Source organism: Orycteropus afer, unplaced genomic scaffold (assembly GCF_000298275.1).
Source record: "Orycteropus afer afer isolate SDZICR_OR568_19922 unplaced genomic scaffold, OryAfe1.0 scaffold00558, whole genome shotgun sequence".
Lineage (NCBI taxonomy): Eukaryota > Metazoa > Chordata > Mammalia > Tubulidentata > Orycteropodidae > Orycteropus > Orycteropus afer.
The window spans coordinates 1,262,738-1,275,573 of NW_006922145.1; the positions used below are offsets into that span (position 1 = coordinate 1,262,738).

Below are 12,836 nucleotides of genomic sequence, written 5' to 3' on the forward strand. Positions count from 1 at the left end.
TAAACTGTGGTCAATGTCATGAGACAAAGTATATGTGAACTGCTGTATGGAAAGTGAATTTGCTTTGTAAATCTTCACTCAAATCACAATAATATTAAAAAAAATTCCTAGAAACAAATGAGAATGAAGATACATCTTACCAAAACCTACGGGACACAGCAAAAGCACTACTCAGAGATCAATTTATAGGAATAAATGCATACATCAGAAAAGAAGAAAGAAACAAAATCAACACTCTAACTCAACAACTCCAAAAAATTAGAAAAAGAGCAAGAAAAGAATCCTACAGTGTCCAAAAGTAAAGAAATAATAAAGATCAGAGCAGAAATAAATACAAAACAAAACAAAATGAAAAAAAACAATAAAGAAAATAAACAAAATGGGAAGCTGGTTCTTCAAAAAGATTAACAAAATTGACAAACCACTGGCAAATCTAACAAAAGAAAAGAAAGAGAAGATGCAAATAACAAGAATAAACAAAAAGGGTGACATCACAATGGAACCAACCTAAATAAAAAATATATTGACACAATATTATGAAGAACTGTATTCCCACAGATTGGAGAACCGAGAAGAGATGCACAAGTTTCTAGAAAAACAAGACCTGCCTAAACTATCCCATTTGGAGACAGATACTTGAAGAGACCCATAACAAAAGAAGAAATTGAACAGGTCATAAAAATATACTCCCCACAAGGAAAATTCCTGGCCCTGATGGCTTCAGTGGAGAATTTTACCAAATATGTAGGGAAGAAGTGACACCTATACTACTCAAGCTATTCCAGAACAAAGAAAAGGATGGAATACTTCCAAATTCATTTTATGAAGCAAACATAACACTGATACCAAAACCAGGAAAAGACATCACTAAAAAGGAAAACTACAGACAAATATCCCTCATGAATATAGGTGCAAAAATCTTCACCAAAATCCTAGCCAACAGAATTCAACAACACATCAAAAAAAGTAATACATCCTGGCCAAGTGGGATTCATACCTGGTATGCAAGGATGGTTCAACATCAGGAAAACAATCAATGTAATCCACCACATAAACAAAAGAACCCTATGATCCTATCAATGGACACAGAAAAGGCATTTGATAAAATCCAACACCCATTAGCGTTCAGAACTCTCAGCAAAATAGGGACAGAAAGGAAATTCCTCAGCAAAATAAAGGGCATATATGCAAACCCAACAGTCAATGTTATTGTTAACAGAGAAAGACTCAAAGCATTCGTCTTGTGAATGGGAACCAGACAAGGATGCCCTCTATCACCACTCCTATTTAACATTGTATTGGAAGTCCTAGCCAGGGCCATAAGGCAAGAAAGGGAAATCAAAGGCATCCAAATTGGCAAAGAGAAAGTAAAGCTGTCTCTATTTGTGGGTGACATGATCCTATACATGGAAAACCCAAGAGACTCAGCAAAAAAGCTACTGGAACTAATAGAGAGGTTCAGCAAAGTGGCAGGATACAAGGTCAACATACAAAAATCAGTTGGATTCCTCTACACCAACAGAGAGGCCTCTGAAAAAGAAATAAGGAAAACAGTACCATCTATTACAGCTACCAAACAGATAAAGTACCTGGGAATACCTCTCACCAGAGACACAGAAGAGTTGTACAAAGAAAACTATAAAACACTACAAGAAACTACACGGGATGTACATAAATGGAAGAACCTGCCTTGTTCATGGATAGCAAGACTGAATATTGTGAAAATGTCAGTACTACCCAAAGCAATCTACACATTTAATGCAATCCCAATCCAGATCCCAACAACATTTTTTAAGGAGATGGAAAAACCAATTACTAACTTCATGCGGAAGGGAAAGAGACCTTGGGTAAGCAGAGCACTGCTAAAGAGGAACAAAGCAGGAGGTCTCACACTCCTGGATCTCAAAACCTCCTATACAGCCACAGTTGTAAAAACAGTGTAGTATTGGTACAATGACAGACAGGCCAATGGAACAGAATCAAAAACCCCAAAATGGACCCATCCATCTATGGATAGTTGGTCTTTGACAAAGGCCCAAAACCCATTAAATGGGTAAGAGATGGCCTCTTTAACAAATGGTGCTGGCAAAATTGGATATCCACTAGCAGAAAAATGAAACAAAACCCATACCTCACCCCATACACAAAAACAGACTCAAGTTGGATCAAAGACCAACATCAAGTTGGAAGTAAAACCCCAAACTGTAAAGTTCCTCAAAGATAAAATGGGGGCAAATCTAGGGGCCCTAATGTATGACACAAATAGACTATCAAGAATAACCCAGAACACACAGGAAGTGGAAGAGAAGCCACATGACTGGGACCTTTTAAAAATTCCGTTCTTCTGTGGCATCAAAAGACTTTCCCAAAAGGATAGAAACAGAACCTACAGATTAGAAGAAAGTATTTGCCTATGATAAATCTGACAAAGGTCTTATCTCCAAAATTTATAGAAAACTTCAACACCTCTATGCCAAAAAGACAAACAACCCAATTCAAAAATGGGCAACGGACATGAACAGATATTTCACTAAAGACATATGCTCTGCCAACAAATACATGAGGAATTTCTCACGATCTTTAGTCATTAGAGAGATGCAAATCAAAACAATGATGAGATACCATCTCACCTCAGCAATAATAGCAAAGTTCAACAGGACAGAAAATAACAAATGTTGACAAGGTTGCGAAGAGATTGGAACTCTTGTGCACTGCTGGTGGGATTGTAAAATGGTACAACCACTGTGGCAAATGGTATGGTGTTTCCTTAGAAAACTGAATATAGAAGTACCATTTGACCTAGCAATTCCATTACTAGGAACATATCCTAAAGAAGTGAGAGGCAGGACACAAACAGACTTATGTACACCTGAGTTCATCACAACACAGTTCACTACAGTAAAGAGACGGAAACAAGCTGAATGCCCACAAACAAATAAATGGGTAACCAAACAATGGTACATTCACACAATGGACTACTATGCTACATTAAAGAACAATGAAAGATACGTGAGTCATCTCACAACGTGGATGAGCCCAGAGGACGTTATGCTGAGGAAGTCAATCGCAGAAGGACAAATATTGCATTAGCCCATTACTGTAAAAAGACAAAGAAGGGTTTGCTCAGGGAAGGGAACTCACTGTGTAGGTTACCGGGAATGGGAGGGGAAAATCTCGGATTAGTTGGGGGCCACACGCTAAGTTGGGTAAGGGGAGGGACGATGTGCAAAGAGTCTGTGACCAGCGTGATAACACTGGGGAAAGGGAGGACACTGAATTGTGCCCATAAGACATAGACGACAGAGGCTAATAACAGTATATCCACAATACTGCATTACCATTAACAGCAAACACCAGGCTACACATAAACACAGAGACAACTAAGAAGATCAGATGGGGGTCAGTGAACAGGAATATACTCTCAACCAACGATAGATTCAGCTGAGGATAATCCTGCACAGACACTAGTGATACAACATACGCACAATCATTGCAGAAACGACAGAAGACAGACATGGAGCCGTCCCTCACAGACAGCCAGGCTCCATGGAATCTGCCAGCTCAGGACCATAGTCCCGGGGAACACCAAGATCACCTGGCGCAACCTACATAAAAATCCTGTTCCACAATCTACTTTGGTGAGTAGCGACTGGGGTGTTAAAGGCTTTCGAGCAGCCATCTAAGATGCAGCTAACGGTGTCCTTTTGTTGGAAGTGAAGAGGAGTGAAGAAAGCCGAGGGCATTTGGAAACAATCAGCCCTGGGACATGATGGCCCTTGAGACCAGAAGAACTAGATGGTGCCCGGCTACCAATGCCAACCACTCGGGAAGGGATCAAAACTGGAGATCCTGGATAGAGTGGGAGGAAAAACGTGCAACAAAATCCAAAAACACAATAATGACCAGAATTACTGGTCAGATGGTGTCTGGTAGGACCCCAAGACTGTGGCCCTGGGAGATACTTCAGGCCTGGGATAGGACTCACTCCCAGGGGCGAGCTCTCAGCCCAAAAACAGTAAGACTTACATGCAGAACACCCAACCCAGGGCAAGGCACCCACCTGCTCTCCGGAGATAGACCCCTTGGAGCAGTCAGCCATGGGCTACCAGAGGAGTGACATTTACACGGAGAAGCTGGACCGACAGGAGTGCATAACTAAGAAGGGCACAGGGAGTTGGAGGTCACCAGGAAGGAGGAGAAGGAGAGTGGGTTAGGGCTGGGGATGGTAACTGGGGAGTGAAACCAAAGATACATGAACTGTTGAATGTAAAACAAATTCTGCTGTGTAAATTAGCACCTAAAGCACAAAAGGATCAATCAAACGAGAAGACATAACCATAATAAATATCTGTAAACCCAATGGGGGAAAATCAACTCAACGGCACCTGAAAAACACAACATTACTCTTTGGCAAAAATGCCCTCTAATTCCGTGTCAACCTCTCCCCGCAAGGAATGTTGTATCTATTTGCTTCTTCTTAGTGTAACTGATCTACTGCTGTTGAGTTGATTCCGACTCTGAGGGGCCTAGAGGCCAGGGCAGAACTGCCCCAGAGCATTCCTAAGGTGGTCATCTTTATGGAGGAGCCCTGAGGACCCAGTGGTGAAGTACTGGGGTGCTAACCAGAGGGTGGGGGTTGAAATCCATCATCTGCTCGGTGGGTGAAAGATATGGCAGTTTGCTTCCCTAAAGATTAGACAAAGAGAAGATGTTAATCTTCCTATTATCCTATGTTCCAGGATAGTGGTTGTGGTAGTTACGTTTGTGTGTCAACTTGGCTGGGCCTGGCTGAGTGGGTGGGCAACTGGTGGGAGTCATTCCCCAGGATGAGACTGGCAGTCACCTCCATGGTGAGATCTACCACAAGCAGCCGAGTAGCTGCCTTTGGGATGTGGTCTGCTTCCTGTGTATAAGGAGAAGCCTTGGGAATGGTCTCTAGCCTGTGGCACGCTTGGACCCTGCATGGAGCCGTGTCGTTGCTCAGCAGCCTGCTATGCTCTGCCGACCTTGGGACTTACAATGGACTTAAGTTAATGGCCTGCCGTGTGGTTTGGTAACATCGGGACTGTGCCTTTTGACTTGTCAACCTTGGGCTTCTCAGCCTCAGCAGCCAGCGGCTGTCTGAGTGAAGAAATGCCTCTAGCTCCAGTGGGCCGGGAGCAGGAGGCAGAGCTGGACCCCAAGGTTGAGGGGCTTTCACCCAGCCCCTGGAGTTTGGCACTTTGAACATGGACTTAAAGCCTCCAAACTGTAAGAGAATAAACTCCTGTTTGTTAAGGCTACCCCATTGGTGGTATATTCCCGTCAGAGCGGCACCAGGGAACCAGAACCATGGTAGATCTATTTACCATAATCAATAAGTAGTTTTTGTTTGTTTATTGTTTACTTCAGCCCTTTTAGGAAGGTAAATCACTGGCTGGCTGGTTAAGTTAGCTCTATGCTTTCTTTCACTCATCTTGGCCTACAGTTCCAGTTGTCAACTACCTGTAAAAATGTCATATAACAGAAAAAAAGGACAGGAGACTGGCTCTAGCCGCAGTTCTGCTACGACTATTCATATTCTCCAAGCCAACTGTTTAACTTCTCCAGATCTTATTTGCTTCATGTGTTATATGATGGTGTGTTCTGAGTGATCCCTAAGGAATTTTTGGTTCTCTTATTTCTGAGTTTAGATTATGGTTGTTTTCTCTCTAAGTCTGGGAAAATGTGGAGAGGAGATTTTGCCCTGTCTCCTACTTAGGAAGTTAAACTCTCAAATCTTTAAAAATACATGTGAGATGGTTCTAAGCAGAAAATATCCCAGAAAAGTTTCCCAGTAAAAGATAATACTACATAATTGGCAGCCAAGAGTTCCCAAAGTGAGGGTTTCTGATGAAAAGAAAAGAAAAAAGTAATTCTTAAGTGTTTACATTTTAAGGAGACAAAGGTACTTCTTGTCTGCTCAAATTTTCTACCTCAGTCTACGACAGTTTGGTAGATGAGGTATTTATAGAAATCTGTCCATTTCTTCTAGATTTTCACATTTTTGAGAGTCCAGTTCTTCATGGCATCCTGATATTATCCCTTTTGGGTTGGTTGTGGTGTGACATTTCCATTTTCATTTCTTATTCATGTTACTTGCATCTTCTTCTTTTCCTTTGTTAAATTTACCAGTAGTTTGTCGATTTCATTAAACCTTTCAAAGAATCAAGGTCTAGTCTTGTTGATTCTTTTTTTTTCTTTCTGTGTTCTGCTTTATTTATTTCTGTTTGCATCTTTATTATTTCTTTTCTTCTGGTAAGCTTATTCTGTTGCTCTTTTTCTAATAGTTGGATATGTTGAATTAAGGTATTGATTTTGGCTCTCTCTAATAAGTGGTTTTTTTTTTTTTTAACAGTTCCAGTAATAATGTCTGAACCATTAGGGCATAAAACGTAATCCAAGTGCAGAAAATTCAAGGCAAAAACCCTTAGGCAACCAAAAACATACATGGGAATTTTTCTTTTTTTGGAGCGGAGCACATTTAGAGCAATTTTGACATTAAAATATTCTTTTTCCTAAACTCTAGGGGTGGGAAAATCAGTGTAAGTAGGCAATAGTTAACCCATGCCACGGAGAACGGTAATTTACAGTCCAGAATGTTCTTTATGATGTCAGGTAAATTTCCACATCCCGTGTTTACCACTGTCCAGGTAATGACCTTAAATGAAAGAATTTCCCTGCCGTGACAGCATGTTAAACGTTACCATGGGAAAGAGCGAGACCAGTAGGGAATAAACTGAAGTAACATCTCAGAAATCGTAGACTATAAATTAAAGACACAGATTTTTATCCTAATTTTTATATAAATTATCTATTAACATCCTGTAGCCAACCGTGGTAGTGCAACAGGTTAAGTACTCAGCTGCCCACTGAAAGACTGGCAGTTAGAACCCACTCAGTGGCTCCACATGAGAAAGATTTGGGGAACTGCTCCCATAAAGATTACAGCCAAGGAAACCCTACAGGGCAGTTGTACTCTGTGGTATGCAGTCACTGTGATAGTTGGAGCTGTGTGTCAACTTGGCTGGACCACAATTCTGTGGGGTTTAAGCAGTTGTGATGTGGTTATTCCCATGATGGGATCAGATGTATGTTTGAGCAGCCAATCCATTGAAAGGGCGTTTCCCTGGGGGCGTGGCCCGCTTCCAGTATATCTGTGGACATCCTGGGAAAAGAGACACCCTTCTGTGGATCGGGATTCTGTTGTGCTGCCTACAACTGTCCGTGAGCGAACAATCCACCATTCGGCCTGGAGATCTTGGATTTGTCATTCGTTGGAGTCAACAGCCAGTGTACTGCCTGCCAGCCTTAAGCTCCTCAACCCCTGCGGCTGCGTGAATCGGGAAAAGCCTCCAGCTTGACGTTTGATCCAAGAACTTTGGACTTGCCAGCTTCTATAAGTGTGTGAGCCATTTTCCTAAGATAAATTTCTCTTTCTCTATATGTATATATAAGCTTTACTGCTTTTGCTTCTCTAGAGAACCCAGCCTAACACAGTCATCTTGAATTGGAATTGACTCCACGGTACCCAACATCAATAGTCACAGAAGAAAAGTAGTATGTGAACCGAGGTGCTTGGCACCTCTCCAGGTGGTGTGTGTAGCCTTTGGAGACACCATCACCTTTACCCACTCATACTTTATCTCTTTGGGAAATCAAAGTTCTGGCTTTTGTTTTTCTCATATAGCTTTTCTTCTCATTGAAAACAGTCCAACTTATTATTCTTTCTGCTCTGGAGAAGGTAGTCATTCTTGGTAAAGTGGGGGGGGGGCAATGAAAAGGAGGAAGCCTCTCAGTGAGACGCCTGACACAGTGGTTGCCACGATGCCCTCAACATAGCAGGAACCAGGTGGCGGGCGCAGGGCTGGGCACCGTTCTATTCTGTGGAGCACGGGGTCGCTGGGAGTCAAAACATGCTTCACGGCGCCTGACAACAGGTGGGAAAAGAAGGAAATAGCATGTTCAGACGCCTACATCCAGATTTTCTCAAGTAAAACCACCTAAACTCAAACAAGTCCATGCGCACACTATTCACAACAGCCAAAAGGCAGAAAGGGCCCCAAAGTCCTTCAATCGATGAATGGATAAAGAAAGGGTTGTTGTTGTTGTTGTTGTTGTTGTTATGTGCCGTCGAGTCAAACCCGACTCATAGCGACCCCCCCTTGGGTTTCCGAGGCAGTATCGCTAGGGAAGTAGGATTGCTCAACCTTCCTTCCGAGGAGTGGCTGGTGGGTTTGAACCGCCAGCCTTCTGGTTAGCAGGCAAGTGTCTTAGCCACTATGCTACCAGAGCTCCCTAAAGAAAGGGTGGTCTATCCAAATGTTGGCATGGTATCCAGCCGCAATAAGGAATGAAGTGCTGATACATGCTATGATGGAGATGAACCTCGAAGACATGCTAAGTGAAAGATACCAGACACAAAAGGCCACCAACTGTGATCACACTGACATGAACTGTCCAGATTAGATAAATGCACGGAGGAGGGGTGCAGACTGCCAGGGGCTGGGGGGAGAAGCAATGGGAGCCAATGCTTAATGAGTGCATCGTTGCTGCTGCATATCGTTGATCCCGACTCACAGCAGCCCCATGTGACAGGCGGAGCTGCGCCACAGAGTCCCCTAGGCTGCCACCTTCACAGGAGCCGATCACCAGGTCCTCCTTCCAGGGAGCCACTGGGTGGGTTCGAACCACTGCCCTTTTCATCAGCAGCCAAGCACTTAACGACTGCACCACCAGAGCTCCTCGGTGAATGAGCACAGGGTTTCCGTCTGGGGTGATGAACATGTTTCGGAACTAGAAAAGGTGGGGGTTGCACAGCAGTGTGAATGTATGAAATGCCACCAGACTGTTAACCTTAAAATGGTTCGTTTTATGTTAAAGGACTTTCACTTGAATTTTTAAAAGGACTGTTTAAAAAACTGCATGCGTTCCTTGCTGCCCTTTTTTGGCCAATGCATGTCTTCCAAGACACATGACTTCAGGCGATGCACACGTCATAGTTAGAAATGCAACGGACTGTAAGAAAGGACTGGGAAGGAGCCCAATTCAGATTATGTAGCTCCGGTAGCAGAGTGCCTAAGGCACCTGACTGCTAACCAGAAGGCTGGGGTTCAAATCCACCAGCCACTCCTCAGAAGGAAAGTTGGGCAATCTACTTCCATAGTGATACTGTCTCAGAAACCCAAGGAGGGGTCACTGTGAGTTGGGGCCAACGCAACAGCACATAACAACAACAACATTTTAGCCATTATGTTTACTGAGAAGACATAAAGGCACTGCTGTAATGGCTGACAGGAATGATGCTGAATGACTGAGTATTTTAAGCAAATACTACATCAATGAGGTGAACACACCTAAGTCTTTAAGACATCTTTAAGTCACTCGTAGACCAAACCCTTCAAAAGAGATGCAAAAATGTACGCATACAGTCAAATATTTTTCACCTTCGCAGATTGAAGGTGAACCTTCCTTTCTGGGGAACTGGTTGTCCGAGTTTCTCTCAGAATTCCAGAGCTTCTTTGAATCCATAGTCCATTCACCTTTATACTCCTAGGACCAAGCACTGTGCCTGGGGTATTTGTTGAGTATTTTATGGGTGAATACGAGAGCATACCAAGCCAAGAAAAGGCAAAAACTGGTTGTTTGACAATACGCAAAGTGAGATTTTCCTTTTCAGGATGGTATGAAATTGAACTAAAAATAGTTTATCTTAAGAAGAAAATTATGTCTAAGTAGCAAATGGGGTCTTCAAAGTTTGTGAGTGGTCATCTAAGATCCAACTATTGGTCTCTCCTCGTCCAGAGCAAAGAAGAGTGAAGAGAGTCAAAGACTCAAGGAAACAAGTATTGCCAAGGACTAAAGGACCATGAGAACCACAGCCTCCGCTAGCCTGAGATCAGAAGGACTAGATGGTGGCTGGCCACCACTACTGACCACTCTGAATAAGATCATAACAGAAGGTTTCGGACAGAGTATAGAACAAAATTCAAAATCATAAAAAAGACCAGACTTCTCAGTCTCATAGAGACTGGTGGAACTCCTGAGACGGCGACCTTAGACATCCTTAAAACCTGGAACTGAACTCACCCCTGTGGATTAGCTTCCAGACAAACAACACACAGGCCAATAAAGTGAACCCCACCACCCGTGAGGAAAATGCTCACTCGGAACAGTCAACCAAACGAGCAGCATTTGCCCGAGAACAAAGCTCGGGAGGCAGGACGGGGTTGGAAACAAGGACAAATGGAAACAGGGAAGCCAGGCAGGAAGTGGAAAGAGTGCTTAACCCTGAGGGGGTGTGGCCAATGTCACAGAACAAAATGTGTGTAAATTGTTGAATGGGAAACTAATTTGATCTGTAAACTTTCATCCAAGACATAGTAGAATGTTCCCAAAAAAAGCGAAGAAAGAAAAGTATGTCTACTGAGCACATTGTACTCTTAAAAAATTATTTGTGTGACATCAAACTGCCATCGGCAACTCAAAAGGTTAGACGAGAAGCTTAGAGGGCAGAGGGTTTAAGTCAATGATGGTTGAACAATTTGGAAAAGTGACAATGGCAGCACAACTTGAATGTAATGAACGTATTGAGATGTTGTCGTTGTTAGGTGCCGTCGAGTCATCTCCAACTCATAGGGACCCCACGCACAGCAGAAGGAAACACCGCCCAGTCCCACGCCAGCTCCATGACCCCTGCTATACTTGAGCCCATCGCCTCAGCCACTGAGTCGATTTATCTCGTTGAGGGCCTTTCCCTTCTTTGCTAACCCCCCACTTTACCAAACATGACATCCTTCACCAGGGAATGGTCCCTGCTGATAACATGACCAAAGTAGGTGAGACGAAGTCTGGCCATTCTCGCTTCCAAGGAGTGGCTGCACTTCCTTCGGGACAGATTTGTTAGTTCTTTTAGCAGTCCCTGGGACTTTCAGCATTCTTCGCCAGCACCACAACTGAAAAGCATCAATTCTTCTTCGGTCTTCCTTATTCATTGTCCAGCTCTCATATGCATATGAGGCAACTGAAAACAACATGGCTTGTGTCAGGTGCACCTTAGTCCTCAAAGAGATATCTTTGTTCTTTAGCACTTGAAAGAGGTCCTTTGCAGCCGACTTGCCCAGTGCTATACATCATCTGATGTCCTGACTGCTGCCTCCATTGGCATCAATTATAGAACCAAGCAATGTGAAGTCTTTGACAACTTCAACCTTTTCTCCATTTATCATGATGCTGCTTATAGGTCCAGTTGTAAGGATTTTCATTTTCTTTATACTGAGATGTAATTCATACTGCAGACTGTATCTTCAATCTTCATCAGTAAGTACTTCAAGTCATCCTCACTTTCAGCAAGCAAAACTGTCATCAGCGTATTGCAGGTTGTTAATGATTCTTCCTCCCATCCTGATGCCACATTCTTCTTCATATAGTCCAGCTTCTTGGATTATTTGCTCAGCATACAGATTGAATAAGTATGGTGAAAGAATACAACCCTGACACACTCCATTCTTGATTTTAAACCATGCAGTGTCCCCTTATTCTGTTCAAATGACAGCCTCCTGGTCACTGTACAGGTTCCTCATGAGTACAATTAAGTGTTCTGGAATTCCCATTCTTCTCAATGTTATCCACAATTTGTTATGATCCACACAATCAAATGCTTTTCCATAGTCAATAAGACACAAGTAAACATCTTTCTGGTATTCTTTGCTTTGAGCCAAGATCCATCTGACAATAGCTATGATATCCCTTGTTCCATGTCCTCTTCTGAATCCAGCCTGGCCCTCTAGACGTTCTCTGGCAATATACCGCTGCACCCATTTTTGAATTATCTTCAGTAAGATCTTACTTGCATGCAATATTAATGATATTGTTCGATAACTTCTACATTCTGTGGGATCACCTTGTTTTGGAATGGGTACCAATATGGATCTCTCCCAGTCAGTTGGCCAGGTGGCTGTCTTCCAATTCTCTTGGCATAACCGAGGGAGCGTCTCCAGTGGGGCATCCGTTTGTTGAAACATCTCAGTGGGTATCCCGTCAATTCCTGGAGCCTTGTACTTCACCAATTCATTCAGTGCAGCTTTGACTTCTTCCTTCATTATCATTGGTTCTTGATCGTATGCCACCTCCTGAAATGGATGAACATCAACCAGTTCTTTTTGGTACAGTGACTCTGTGTATTCCTTCCATCTTCTTTTGATGCTTCCTGCATCATTCAATATTTTGCCCATAGAATCTTTCAATATTGCAACTCGAGGCTTAAAATTTTCCTGAGTTCTTTCAGCTTGAGAAATGCTGAGCGCATTCTTCCCTTTTGGTTTTCTAACTCCAGGACAGTACTGAGATGTACATGCAGAAATTGTTGAAATGGTGTATGACTGTATATTTTCACCAAAAGGAAAAAAAAATTGTTGGAGCCAGTGGATGGGGAGAAATGGGAGTAAAGAACAGACGGACAGTAGGTCTGGTGTTTGAAAGCTCTTTCCCAGCCAGACCCTGGTAGAAACTCTGAACTGGCAGCTTTCTGTTGTTACTGCAGAAGCAAAGGTGGAGAGAGCTAGCCAGCAGAGCAGCGATCCTGCCAGAGCAGTCACCGCCACCAGAGCAGTCACCGCCACCAGAGCCTATCACTGCCCCCAGAGCAGATCACCGCCCCCAGAGCAGTCACTGCCCCCAGAGCAGATCACCGCCCCCAGAGCAGTCACTGCCCCCAGAGCAGTCACCGCCACCAGAGCAGATCACCGCCACCAGAGCAGATCACCGCCCCCAGAGCAGACCCCCCCAACCAGAGCAGCGAGAACATGACAGGAAGAGAG

General features: G+C 43.4%; 1 protein-coding gene across 1 annotated transcript in view; it reads right to left on the reverse strand.

Moving 5' to 3' along the window:
- FRY (FRY microtubule binding protein) overlaps window positions 1–12,836 on the reverse strand; it is a 571,437-nt gene that overhangs the window by 487,916 nt on the left and 70,685 nt on the right. Inside the window, exon 2 of the mRNA XM_042782984.1 lies at window positions 2,610–2,684. Coding sequence (XP_042638918.1) covers window positions 2,610–2,684 — 75 coding nt within the window. The remainder of the gene's footprint in view (window positions 1–2,609; window positions 2,685–12,836) is intronic.